The sequence below is a fragment of the Eschrichtius robustus genome, chromosome 10, assembly GCF_028021215.1.
Source record: "Eschrichtius robustus isolate mEscRob2 chromosome 10, mEscRob2.pri, whole genome shotgun sequence".
In the NCBI taxonomy this organism is placed as follows: Eukaryota; Metazoa; Chordata; class Mammalia; order Artiodactyla; family Eschrichtiidae; genus Eschrichtius; species Eschrichtius robustus.
In genome coordinates, this window is record NC_090833.1 from 108,849,643 (window position 1) to 108,863,479 (window position 13,837).

General features: G+C 39.1%; 1 protein-coding gene across 2 annotated transcripts in view; it reads left to right on the forward strand.

The window, feature by feature from the left end:
• ELP3 (elongator acetyltransferase complex subunit 3) overlaps positions 1-13,837 on the forward strand; it is a 107,875-nt gene that overhangs the window by 3,750 nt on the left and 90,288 nt on the right. Inside the window, exons 2-4 of one of the 2 annotated variants that reach the window (XM_068553251.1) lie at positions 2,139-2,238; positions 5,290-5,428; positions 12,903-12,973. In XM_068553251.1, the coding sequence (XP_068409352.1) occupies positions 2,139-2,238; positions 5,290-5,428; positions 12,903-12,973 (310 nt within the window). The remainder of the gene's footprint in view (positions 1-2,138; positions 2,239-5,289; positions 5,429-12,902; positions 12,974-13,837) is intronic. The other variant, XM_068553252.1, reaches the window with a different exon arrangement.

Sequence of the window (13,837 nt, forward strand, 5' to 3'; positions counted from 1 at the left end):
TTTGAGGGGTTTAAGACTTGATTGGAGGAAGTAGCTGCAGATGTGGTGGAAATAGGAGAACTAGAATTGAAAGTGGAGCCTGAAGTTGGGACTGAATTGCCGCAATCTCATGATGAAACTAATGGATGAGGAGTTGCTTCTTGCGGATGAGCAAAGAAAGCGGTTTTTTGAGATGGAATCTACTCCCGGTGAAGATGCTATGAAGATTGTTGAAACTACAATTAAAAATTTAGAATATTACGTTAAACTTAGTTGATGCAGCAGCAGTAGGGTTTGAGAGGATTGACTCCAGTTTTGAAAGTTCTGTGGGTACAGTGCTGTCAATCAGCATTGCCTGCTACAGAGAAATCGTTCCTGAAAGGAAGAGTCAATGGATGAGGCACACTTCACTGTGGTCTTATTTTAAGAAATTGCCACGGCCGCCCAGCCTTCAGCAGCCACCCACCCTGATCAGTTTGGTAGCTAACATCGAGGCAGGACCCTCCACCAGCAAAAAGATTATGATTTGCTGAAGGCTCAGATGATGGTTAGCATTGTTTAGCAATAAGGTATTTTTTAATTAAGGTTTTTTTTTTTTAAGGCATAATGCTCTTGCACACTTAACAGACTGCAGTACAGTGTAAACATAGCTTTTATATGCACTGGGAAACCAAAAAAAATTCGTGTGACTTGCTTTATTGCAGTATTTGATTTATTGTGATGGTCTGGAACCGAACCTGCAGTATCTCTGAGGTCTGCCTGTATTTTTATCACCCGAATCACCTTTTCCCCCTCCAAATAAATTCTTATGCAGAACTTCAGCATATAAACAGATGAAAGCCAAGCTGCTTTGGTTGAAATGGAGAAAGAGAGCCTCCCTCTCCCTCCCCTTCCTCCTTTACCTTAATCACCACCAGCCCTACCTCTGTTACATGGCCCCACAGGCACCTTTGTAGAACTCTGAAGGGCTGAGTTACATGGTTTAGAAAGCATTTAGCCTTTGACTGTAGATGGACTTCTTTTTCTCTCAAATTGTTTTGTATGTGTTAGCTTTACCTCATTAAATTAGACGCGGCTTGGTACAGTGGGAAAAAGCATGTAAGTTGCGGAGAAAAGACCTGGATTTGAGTCTTAACTATGCCATTTACAATTATGTCTTAACTTGCCTTAATTTTTCACATCTGTGAAATGTGGTAACAATACCTACCTTCCAGTGTTGTGAGGTTTCAAATGAGATAAAGTAAATGAAAGGGCTCCATGAGCGCCAGGGCTTTCTCATCTGTGTTTCTCTCTGATGACATCATTATCTTTGCACACCAGCTTTCTCTGCAGGCAGGAGGCAGGCTTGCTAGTAGCTCCCAAGCTGAAATCTCACAGCTTTTTATCACTGGAGAGGGACTGGTGTCTTTTGCCTTGAGAAAAAGAGCTCAGATTGGCCCGACCTGGATAGGTGCCCATCCTTGAACCAGTCAACTTTAACTGGGGGGATGGGGTCATGTAAGAACATGTCATCTTCTGCTGTTGCCTTTTAGAGGAGAAGGGTAGCCTCAGTTGCCAGGAGAATGTTGCGATGGCGGACAGACTATATTTTACAGATGTGTTAAGATCCCTAGGCACATACAGACCCATGTCTTTGTATTTCAAAATAGTACTACATTGCTTTGTATTTCAAAATAGTATTAACATTACTTCTGTGGATACCTGGGTTTGAGTTTCAACTTCACCCCTTGGTAGCATTTTTATGGGACAGGCAAATATTCTTGTTCCATCCACCTCACTGTGTTCTGAGAATCAGATGAAATAATGCATCTAAATGTAATTACCAATCTGGAGATAAAGGGAAGCTGCTTTAACTACTTTGGTCCTTTCCTGTGTGATTAGGTTCTTTTTCCTCATGTTTGTCTCTACTCTTTCCTGCATCTGTCATTCTTTAGGTGTATATGCTTCTAAAGTGAACTCTTCCCATATATAGGTGAAGCCAGGTTTGTTTTAAAATTAAAGATATAAAATATATGATCAAATTGTAAACAGTAGTGTCTTGTGTACTTGAGCTATCATTTTGACATGATTGGAATGATTTTGGAAGGAAAACTCCTAATAAATACAAAAACCTTTACTGAATAATAGGATTTTTTTAGTGTCAAATATTATCTTTTCAGGAGATCTCAGCCCTGCTGAGCTGATGATGCTGACCATAGGAGATGTTATTAAACAACTAATTGAAGCCCACGAACAGGGGAAAGACATCGATCTAAATAAGTAAGTGGACCTATAAAAAAGAAGGTAATCTTGTTCTTGGGTAGTAGATCTCTTTTATGAAATTATAAAATACTACTGGTTCTATCTCATGTTTCATGTTTTAGTTGAGAATTTAGCTTTCTGCCCTGCCCTATCGATTATTTATGGCAAAATTGCCTTATAGCCTTATAATACTAGTAGTTTCTAACATTTCTTGGGCGCTTACGGTATTCTGGTCACTGTTAGTAGTACGTTATATGTATTGGCTCAGCTGATCCTCTCAAACACTATATGAGGTAGGTATTTACCTCATTTGACAGATGGGTCCTCTGAGACAGAGAAAGTTTAAATAAAGGGATTTAGAATCAGGTCATCTGTCTCCAGAGCCCAGGCGCTGTCCTGCTGTGCCATCTCACTTCACATCCTTCCTCTCTTCCCTGTCGTCTCAGAGAGGTGGTAGCTCTCTTCCAGGGAAGCCCTCTCTTTGGGGCCTTGGATCCAATCCAGCCTTTCCCTATTTTAGAACCTCCTGGACACGTTCATCCACTTCCTCTCCACAACCATGTTCAGCTTTGACTTTGCTACATCCTCAAATAAGAGTGGTCTTTCCTCTCTGCATCTATTTATTTACTATATATTTGTGATATAGATCTGCTCTAGTGAAAGGGTTCTCCCCCCATCCCCAGGTCGTCAATGGTCTAGTCACTATGCACATGACATTTTTTTAGACCCTGTCTTCTGTTACTTGAGATACTACAATGTTATATCCCTTCCTTGGAACGTTGTGCTTGATAACATTTGCTAAAGAATAAATTAGTAACTATTCTTTTTTACCATGAAGACATATTTTATTGGTTTTTCTACCATGTGTTTAGCAGTGTTTCTTTTTCCCCCATCTTTCTTGGCTATACCTCTAATTATACAAATCTTTTGTTTCTCATGAACATTTCTACTTCTTGTATATTTTTGTCATTCTCTTTAATTTAGCACATCTAAAGCTAAAGCTAGCATCTTCTTTAAAACCAGCCCCTACTCAGATGTCCTCTTTGCCTAATTGTTTTAACCTTCACCCAGGTTTGAAACTCTAGTGTCATCTTTGAATCTTTTCCCTTAGGTCCACTTAGAGTCAAAATTTTGCCTCCTGCTTCTTCATTATAACTCTCTTTCATGTTCACCACCAACTTCCTCTTCCATTCCTTTTTTTTTTTTAAATTTATTTATTTATTTATTTATTTATTTTATTTTTGGCTGCATTGTGTCTTCGTTGCTGCGCACGGGCTTTCTCTAGTTGGGGCGAGCGGGGGCTACTCTTTGTTGTGGTGCGCGGGCTTCTCATTGCGGGGGCTTCTCTTGTTGTGGAGCACAGGCTCTAGGCACGTGGACTTCAGTAGTTGTAGCATGCAGGCTCAGTAGTTGTGGCGCACGGGCTTACTTGCTCCGTGGCATGTGGGATCTTCCCGGACCAGGGCTCGAACCCATGTCCCTGCATTGGCAGGCGGATTCTTAACCACTGTGCCACCGGGGAAACCCTCTTCCATTCCTTTTTAAACTTAAGTCTAGACTCCTGCAGTAGTTTATGCTTTCAGTCCTTTTTACTGTCTTGCTGGATTAATTTTCCTTCGTCATTTCCCTGTGCAGGAACTTTCAGCACGTTCCCAGTGCTTGTGGAATTAAACGCAGATTCCTCAGCCCATTATGTAAGGCCTCTCGGTGTGGCTTCAACTTACTTTTCCAACTTTTTAAACTTCTGTATCTTCATATTGAAAACCTTCCACTTTCTGTTAAGTTGGTCTACTCATATTTCTTAAAATCTGTACTATCCTGTTTTTGCATCTTCACGTAAGCCAGCCTGTTGGCTCTCAGTGTCATCTCTGTGTCTTTATTGCCTGTCTGAAGTCTACTCTTTTTTCTGTGCCCATTTTCTTTCAATATCTCCCCAGCACACATTGAGTTCCTCGCTTGAGCTCTGGAATCACTCATTGTTGTGTGTGTGTTTTATTATTGATACGTATGTTTTTATTACTTGTAGATTTATTTTTGTGCGTGCCTGTCTGCAAACATGCGAACATAAGAGCACGAAACAGCTATGCCTTACACCTCCTGACGTACCAAGTACTTAGGTAGTCTCTTGTACCTATCAGGTACTCAGTAACCATTTGTTGAAATGATTTGAACACCCCATAATATTTCTAGATGGATTAAAGTGAGAAGATAAAGTGACTATTAGGATTTGGTTAGCAGCCACAAAGGAAGGAAAAATTGCTAAATTATAGAGGAAAGCGAGGAATTATTAGTTGGAATAAAGGTTACTAGGGATAGGGTTACGGTCAGGAAGGGGCAAACGGGTCTTCTGAAGTGCTGATCATATTCTCTTTCTTGGAATGTGGTTACAAGAGTGATTGTTTTATAATTGTTAGAGTATATTTATATGTTTTATTGTTCTGTTCTTTATATAATATTTTGTATTAGAAAAAGTTTTAAAACTTTTAAAGCTTTAAAAATATATCTACTTTATTTCCTATTTGGTTCTGCATAGCTTTGCTTTAAATTGTTTTGTTTTGTTTTGTTGGCCTGAGGCAGTGCTTTCCAACCAGGCATGACCATCCCCGCCCCCAAGTCATTTGGCAATGTCTGGAGACAGTTTTGGTTGTTACAGCGGGAAGAGGTGCCAGTGGGTAGAGGCCAAGGATGCCGCTAAACATCCTGCAATGTACTGAACAGTCCCCCACAACAGAATTAATGTGATCCCAAATGTAGTAGCGTGGAAGCTGAGAAAAGGGAAGAATCCTTCGAAGCTGGAGCGCTGCTTTGAACGAGACCTACACTGTATCACTGTCCTGGGCCCCCCCCCCGCCCCGTAGTCATCTGGTTTTCTTTCTGGTACTCTGGAGAACAAGAAGTCATGAATTTTGTTCTAGTTCCCTGATAGTTACAAATGTTAAAACCACTGTTGTCATCTGGTGAAGGGATAGGGGAGTGATGGGAGTTGATGGTGTTATTTATAGGTTATCCTTTTGGTAGCTCGTCCTTGAAATATTGTGATCTTGATAATGCTAGATGCTTTACTTTCAGGGTGAAAACCAGGACAGCTGCCAAATATGGCCTTTCAGCACAGCCCCGCCTGGTGGATATCATTGCTGCAGTCCCACCTCAGTATCGAAAGGTCTTGGTCCCCAAGTTAAAGGCAAAACCCATCAGAACTGCCAGTGGGGTGAGTGATTCAATTCATCAAAGATTGATTGTGTATCTCTTCCACCACAGATCCCTGCCTCCATGTAACACCCGGGTAGTGAGGTGGAGGTGGGGGATTTGGACTAATAAAATCCATATGCTATGGTGTGTGCTGGAGTGGAGACACGTGCAGAATGCTAGGAGGGCACAGAGGGGCAAAGGTCACTGTTCTTAGAGGAGTAGATGATGTTTTGGTTTTTGCTGTCTTTAAAAGTATAGCTAGATGCTTGGGGACTGTCATAAGATGACCAGTATTGTTGGCCATCTTCAGCTTGTGGTATAAGATTGATACTTATAAAAGGTATTTTGAAAAATTAATTGATAGTGCAAAGTCGTTCTATTAATCTATATGGTAATTGTGAAACAGTTGACACCATAGGGAGTGATATGGGAGTCCAGAGGACAGAGATGTCCCTGCAGTAAAAGGGACTAGGGAAAGCCCAAGAGGAAGCATGGAGCTTGACTAACATATAAATGGTGCCCATATAAGCAGAGAAGAGCAGGTTCAAAGAGTAATGGGAGCGAGGACCCAGGAACTAGAGCACAGAGGTAGAGGTGAGGTAAGAGGCGTGTGTGCAGGGAACCACGAGTGTACCAGACTCACTGGGGCTGACAGTTCATTTTGGAAAGCAGCAGGACATTGGGGTGAAGAGTTAGTGTGGGATCCACTTGTAAAAGATCTTAAATGTCCTGCAAAATAACCAAATAATAGGAAACTGAAAGATTTTTGAGAAGGGGAGTGATGGGAACCAAATAGATTTTCAGAAAATTAATTTGCATACAAGATGTAGGGTAGCTTGGAGCCAAAAGGACCAGTTGGGATACTCTTGGTTTGACCTAGGTGTGAAGTGTTAAGAGCCTGAATCAAGGTAGGGCCTCCAGGATAAAAAGGATGAGTGTGAGAGACATGAGGGAAGAATTGCTAGGATTTAGACCCTCTTAAAACATGGTACCCAGAAGCGAATGCTGTGTTCCTGATGTGATCTAAGAAGTTCAGTCTGTTGTTTGGATGGGGATATTGTACTTCTAGTAAATGCAGCTTATAATGACTTGCTGGGTAGCCGTATCTCCTGGATCATATATTTGTGACTAATTAAACCCCAGAACTTTCACACATAATGTACCACCTATCCTAGTCTCTTCTCCTTTGTACTTAAGTGTTTGGGGTTTGTTTGTACCTAGTATAAAAGACTCTTTCAGAAAAACTAATAGGTCCAAACCCCTCACCTCCCATTCCCCCCCCCCACTATTCCCCCAGGGCAACCACTTTTAGGTCTTAGCTGATTTCTTGGCATTTACTTCCATATCCCTAAATAACGTGCTTTATGGATAAGTCTTGGATTTTCACTTTTCAGCATTGTGTGTGGGCTTGCCACCATGGAGACAAAGGTTTAGCAGTGTTTCAACCTGACAAATGCACTTGGCTTTCATAATTCCATTCTCTCTGTCTTCCTCCTACCTCGGATCGTTTCTTTCTTTGACAGCTACTCTTGTTCTGCTTCCCTCTAAAAACTGATGTTTTCTGTGGTCCTGGGCCAACTGCTTTTAGTGTCATACGTGCTTTCTTTGGTGATCTCATCCATTGATGTTTTTAAGTATTGCCATATGCTGACTCGTTGCTCTGACTTCTCCCCAAGCTTCACATCCATGTCAAATTGCCTGTTAGACATTTCTCCTTTGACTGCCTGTAAGTATTCCCTTAAGTATAGCATAACCAAAACCTCAGGCTTGCTCATCCATCTTCCTTGTCCACCTTAGCTATGGTGCCCCCATCCACTCAGTTTCTAAAAGATGCGAAATGCATTGTCCATTCCTACCACCACTGGGAGGAATGTTTTGGCCTTTATTATTTCTTGTTTAGATTGTTTTAATCATTTCCTAATGGACCTGCTTTGTCTCACCTGCACCAAATCCATTTTCTGCAGTGCGGAGTGACTATTAAAAATATCAAAAGAACACAGCTGATTGTCATTCCCTAGCTGCTATGCATCCTAACCTCTATGCTTTTTAAAAAATTTATTTTACTGAAGTGTAGTTGATTTACGATATGTTAATTTCTACTGTATGGCAAATGTATGATTAAGTTATACACATATACATTCTTTTTCATATTCTTTTCCATTATGGTTTATCACAGGATATTGAATATAGTTCCCTGTGCTACACAGTAGGACCTTGCTGTTTATCCATTCTATATATAATAGTTTGCATCTACTAATCCCAAAATCCCAATCCATCCTTCCCCCACCATGCCTCCCCCTTGGCAACCACAAGTCTGTTCTCTGTGTCTGTGAGTCTGCTTCTGTTTTGTAGATAAGTTCATTTGCATCATATTTTAGATTTCACATATATGCAATATCATATATTTATCTGTCTCTTTCTGACTGACTTAGTATTATAATCTCCAGGTCCATCCATGTTGCTGCAAATGGCATTATTTCATTATTTTTTATGGCTAATATTCCGCTCTGTATATGTACCACATCTTCTTTATCCATTCATCTGTTGATGGACATTTAGGTCGTTTCCATGTCTTGGCTATTGTAAATAGTGCTGCAATGAACATTGGAGTGCATGTATCTTTTTGAATTATGGTTTTCTCCAGATAGATGCCCACTAACCTTCATGCTTTTACTTCTGCTGTTACTGTAGTGCTTTGTTTATATTTTTTTATAGAGCAGCTTTAGGCTTACAGAAAAATTGAGCAGAAAGCACAGAGAGTTCCCATATACTTCCTTTCCCCCTTCCCCAGGTTGCCCTATTATTAATACCTTGCATTGGTTTGACACATTTGTTATAATTGATGAACCAATATTGCTATCTTATTATTAACCAAAGCCTGTAGTTTACATTGGGGTCACTCACAGTGTTGTACATTCTGTGGATTTTGCCAAATGCATAATTTCACGTATCCACTGTTACAGTATCATATGGAATAGTTTCACTGTCCTAAAACTTCCCTCATCATTTCCTCTGTTTCATACCTCTCGCAACTACTGATCTATTTACTGTTTCTGTAGTTTTGCCGTCCCTAGAATGGTATATAGTTGGAATCAGTATGTTTTGTAGCCTTTTCATATTGGCTTCTGTTACTTTGCAGTGGGCATTTAAGGTTATGCCATGTCCTATTAGTGGCTTGATAGCTCATTTCTTTTTAGCATTGAATAATATTCCATTGTCTGAGTGTGCCACAATTTGTTTATCCACACACCTGTTGAAGGACATCTTGGTTGCTTCCAATTTTTGGCAATTACAATGGACAAAGCTGCGATAAACATTTGTTTGAAGGTTTTTGCATACACAAAAGTTTTCAAACTCATTTGGGTAAATAAATATCTAGGAGCATGATTGCTGGATCATATGGTCAGACTACGTTTACCTTTGTAAGAAATTGCCAACTGTCTTCCAAAGTGGCTGCACTGTTTTGCATTCCATCAACAGTAAATGAGAGTTCCTATTGCTCCGCAAGCTCATTGGCCTTTGGTGTTGTCAGTGCTCTGGATTTTGGCCATTCTGTTAGGTATGTAGTGATATCTCATTGCTTTAATTTGCAATTCCTGAATGACATACGATGTTGAGTATCTTCTCATATACTTATTTTGCCTTCAGTGCATCTTTGGTGAAGTGTCTCTTCAGATCTTTTGCCCTATTCCTAATTGGGTTGTTTGGTTTTTTTATTGTGAAGTTTTAAGGATTTTTTTTGTATAGTTAAGATACATGTCTTTTATCAGCCATGTGTTTTGTAAATATTTTCTCCCAGTCTGTGGCATATCTTTTTAGTATACTTACGTCTGTGATCCATTTTGAGTCTGTTTGTATTTGAGTTTTTGTTTGTTTTGTTGGTTTTTTTTTGCTTTGAAAATCATGATTTTTATTATTCAGAGTAGTATCATTACTCATTGCAGCAGTAGTGACCATATGTTGCCCACCTGTTACATACCAGCCACTGCACTGGTGTGTTTTCTAATTTAATCCTCAAAACTGTTTTGAGGGTAGGTAGTATTGTCTTCATTTTACAAAACAGGAAAATACACAGTAAGAGGCAGAGAAAAGATTCAAAGTTTCATCTCTCTGGCTGACTCCAAAGTCATAGCTTTTTCTACCTTATCAGTAATCTTTAAGCTGTATTCTACAAAACTACAGGATCCATATAAGTTTTTTAGGAGCTACTGTGGGGAATAATAGGGAAGCCGTGGGAGCAGGCCCCATCTCTACTTTACCCAGGGCTGTTGCTTTTCTCTCTTCTGTAAGTTGATGTTCTAAGTAAAACATTACTTGAAGGGAGAGTTCAGCCACTTAAAAAATGCTTGAGAACTCCTGCACATTGCTTCCCTGGTCCCCACGTCCCTCTGCCTTCTTAGCTGAGTTAACTCTTACTCAGCATGGCTGTCAACCCCTTAGGAAGGCTTCCCTGACACCCCTGGTCAGGGCTAATTAATCCCCTTCTTTGGGCATCCCTAGTATTTTCTTTGTGCTTCTTACCATGTGGTTTTGAAAGAGCCTATTTCTCTATGTCCTCCTCCCCTGCTAGCTTGTATGATTTCAGAGGACAGAGGCAGTGCATTAATATTTTTGTAGTCTTAGGGCCCACCTGCTCTGTGTAGCTCAGAACCTGGCCTATATTGTAGGCCCTCAATAAAAGATTGGGAAATTAGATTGACCTCATCAGTGGTATACATATACCACTTGTGTCTCATTTTAAATACAAACATTTGTTTGAAAATCTAAGTTTTTAATTCAGATTTGCAAAATTATTTATTTTGGAGTTTCTCTAGATCACTAATGATTTAAGTTCAATTTTAATCATTTTTATTATTAAAAAATAATCACAGACTTACAGAAAAGTTGAAAATCCACTACAAAGAACACTTTATCCCTGAGCCATTTGAGAGTAAGTTGCAAAGCTGATGCCTTTGAATACTTTAGTGTGTACTTCCTACAAACAAGAACATTTTCTTGCATCACCACAATACAGCCATCAAAATCAGAAATTTAACACTGATACGTTATCATCATCTAATCCTCAGACCTCATTCAAGTTCTAATGGTGTGTCAGTAATGACCCACAGGACCCAGTTCAGAATCACGTGCTGCATTTAGTTGTCATGGCTTTTCAGTCTGGACACTTCCTCTGGCTTTCCTTTACTTCATTACCTTAACACTTTTGAAGATTTCAGGCAAGTTGTTTTGTAGCATCTCCCTCAATTTGGTTTAATCAGATGTGTCCTCATAATTAGATTCGGGTTTGCATCTGTGGCAGGAACATCACAGAAGTGATACTGTGTTCTTATTATATCCTGTCAGGTGGTGCATAGTTTGTTGTCCTGTCACTGATGTTGTCTACTTTGATCAAGGTGATGTCTGCTAGGTGTCCCCTTTGTAAAGTTATTCTTTTCCACTTAGTAATTAAGAAGTTTTGTGTGGTGAAGTACTTTGAAACTATGCAAATATCCTGTTCCTTATCAGACTTCCAGTTTCCTCATTCATTTGTGTGAATGGATTAAATGGTTTCCTGTTTGGTGGGTTATAATCTGTTGCATCCTTATTTATTTTGATGTACAAATTTTCCCAGTTTTGACCAGTAGGAGCCCTTTCAAGCTGGTTTCTGTTTCTTTTTTAAATGTCCCCATCATTCTTTGAGCAGTTTGTAGCTTTCAGTCATAATAAAATGTTCCAGGCTCATCTTGTACTTTCTTTACCCCAGCCCTGGAATCAGCTGTTTCTCCAAGGAGCCCTGGTTTCTTTTAGTGGAGAAGAGTATTTAGAAGCAAAGATCTGAGTGCTAGATGTGCTCAATGCCGTTAGGGTGTTGCTGCTCCCAGACCCTGTCCGTGGACCAAACTAGGAAATATATATGTAGATGTACATACATGCACACACATATACATAACACACTTGCATCTATATTTGTGTGTGTGTGTATACTGTGAGTCCACAACAGTACCTTTAATTTCATCCAACCCACAGAGTTCATTCTAGTTCTCTCCCTTTCCATATTTTAACTTTCTTCTCTGAGGTACCGCCTCACACCGGTCAGAATGGCCATGATTAAAAAGTCATTACAAATAACAGATGCTGGAGAGAGGGTGGAGAAAAAGGAACCCTCCTACATTGTTGGTGGGAATGTAAATTGTGCAGCCGCTATGGAAAACAGTATGGAGGTTCCTCAGAAAACTAAAAATAGAGTTGCCATATGATCCAGCAATCCCACTCCTGGGTATGTATCTGGATACAACTATTGATATAATTCAAAAAGATACATGCACCCCTATGTTCATAGCAGCCAAGACATGGACACAACCTAAATGTCCATTGAGAGATGAATGGATAAAGAAGATGTGGTATATATATACAATGGAATACTACTCAGCCATAAAAAAGAATGAAATAACACCATTTACAGCAACATGGCAGGTAAAGTAAGTCTGAAAAAGAAACACAAATACCATATGATATCACTTATATGTGGAATCTAAAATATGATACAAATGAACATATCTACAAAAGAGAAACAGACTCACAGACATAGAGAACAGACTTGTGGTTGCCATGGGGGAGAGGGGTGGGGGAGGGATGGATTGGGAGTTTGGGACTAGCAGATGTAAACTATTTTATATAGGATGGATAAACAACAAGGTCCTACTGTATAGCACAGGGAACTATATTCAATATCCTGTGATAAACCATAATTGAAGAGAATTTGAAAAAGAATGTATATATGTGTATAACTGAATCACTTTTCTGTAGAGCAGAGATTAACACAACATCGTAAATCAACTATACTTCAATAAAATAAATTAAAAAATCATAACTTTCTTCTCTGACAGTAAGAAACCTGGCTTGCATTCATCTTAGTGTATACCCTTATTTGACCAGCTGCCCCCATATGAAGCCGATTGTCTAACTCTGCCATCACGTCCTTCTCAAGCAGATGCTCTTCTTACCCCACTTGGGCTCTGACAGACCCCTCTGAGAATATCTTGCACACACTCTGAAGTCCAGCTCCTAGTTTAATAGTCTCTATTCTAAATATGGAGATCTATTGGGAAGAGTTTGAGATACAAAGGTTAGGTTTAGATATAATTTTATAGAATTGCATAAGTAATTGTTCTCTTGTAGGCTATTTTATTAAAACAAATCAGAAAGAGCAAGAGAGAATAAGAATCACCGTGACTTTAAAAATCATTAATTCCTTATTTTGCACTTAATTTATTGTAAAATACAAACTAGTGTATACAATGCGTATGTACATTTTGAAGATTAATAATATTGAAAAGAGATCACCCTGGTACCCACGGCTCTGTTTAAGAAATACAGCGTTACCAGTACTTTTGAAACCCCCTGTGTGCCACCCTCCGATTGCATTCCTCTCCCGCTTTCTGAGCGATAACCACTCTCCAGAATTTTGTATGAATTATTTCATAATTGCTTTTTTGTTAATCTTCCTTTTTTAGATTGCTGTTGTGGCTGTCATGTGCAAACCCCACAGATGTCCACACATCAGTTTTACAGGAAACATATGTGTGTGAGTATGATGATTGTGATAAGTTGTGTGTGTGTATGTATTTTAATTGAACCAATAAGTTCCCTAGAGCCTTGATCAATACATGCTGGTAATATTTAAAACTTTTTTTTGTTTGTATTTGTTTTTTGGCCACGGCTTGTGGGACCTCAGTTTCCCGACCAGGAATTGAGTCCAGGCCACAGCAGTGAAAGCCCAGCATAACTAACCACTAGGCCACCAGGGAACTCCCTGGTAATATTTAAAACTTTGACTTAATAGATTCATAAGTTAGTTCTTTGAAACAAGCACCTATTAGTAGGATATTTCAGTGCTTTAAAAATGAAGCATATAAAGATTTTAATTTGTTGCAATATACAATAAAAAAATTCATAGGTTACAGAACTCGAAACAGTAGATATTCTGTTAACTTGATAAATGATACATGGAAATATGAGCTGCCTAAATTCCAAATGTCAGAAGTTTATAATGAATTTGGATCAGAAAAGTATCAAAGTAAAATGTTATCCTTACTAATAATCTTTAAACTTATTAAATTTAGATAATCAGAAAAATTAGCAGAAGAATATTCATGACTCTAGCCAGGAAGATTAATCAGGAGAAAGATTTTCTTAAGTGTAGTTACCAAGAGAGCACTGTGAGTATCAGTCCAAACTTAGGAAAACTTAGGCCCGGTTATTTGCCCCTAAAAGCTTAAACTTCTAAAATAACAGTGACTGCTGTACTCTGAAAATGACTGTAATAATGTTCCTTTATATGTTTATCTTTTTACTTGTTACTAGAAAATGTATATATTTGCAGATACTACAAAGGTACAATCTTCTGTTAGGATTCGAAAATGAAGCTGGTTCAGTCAGGATTTTATGG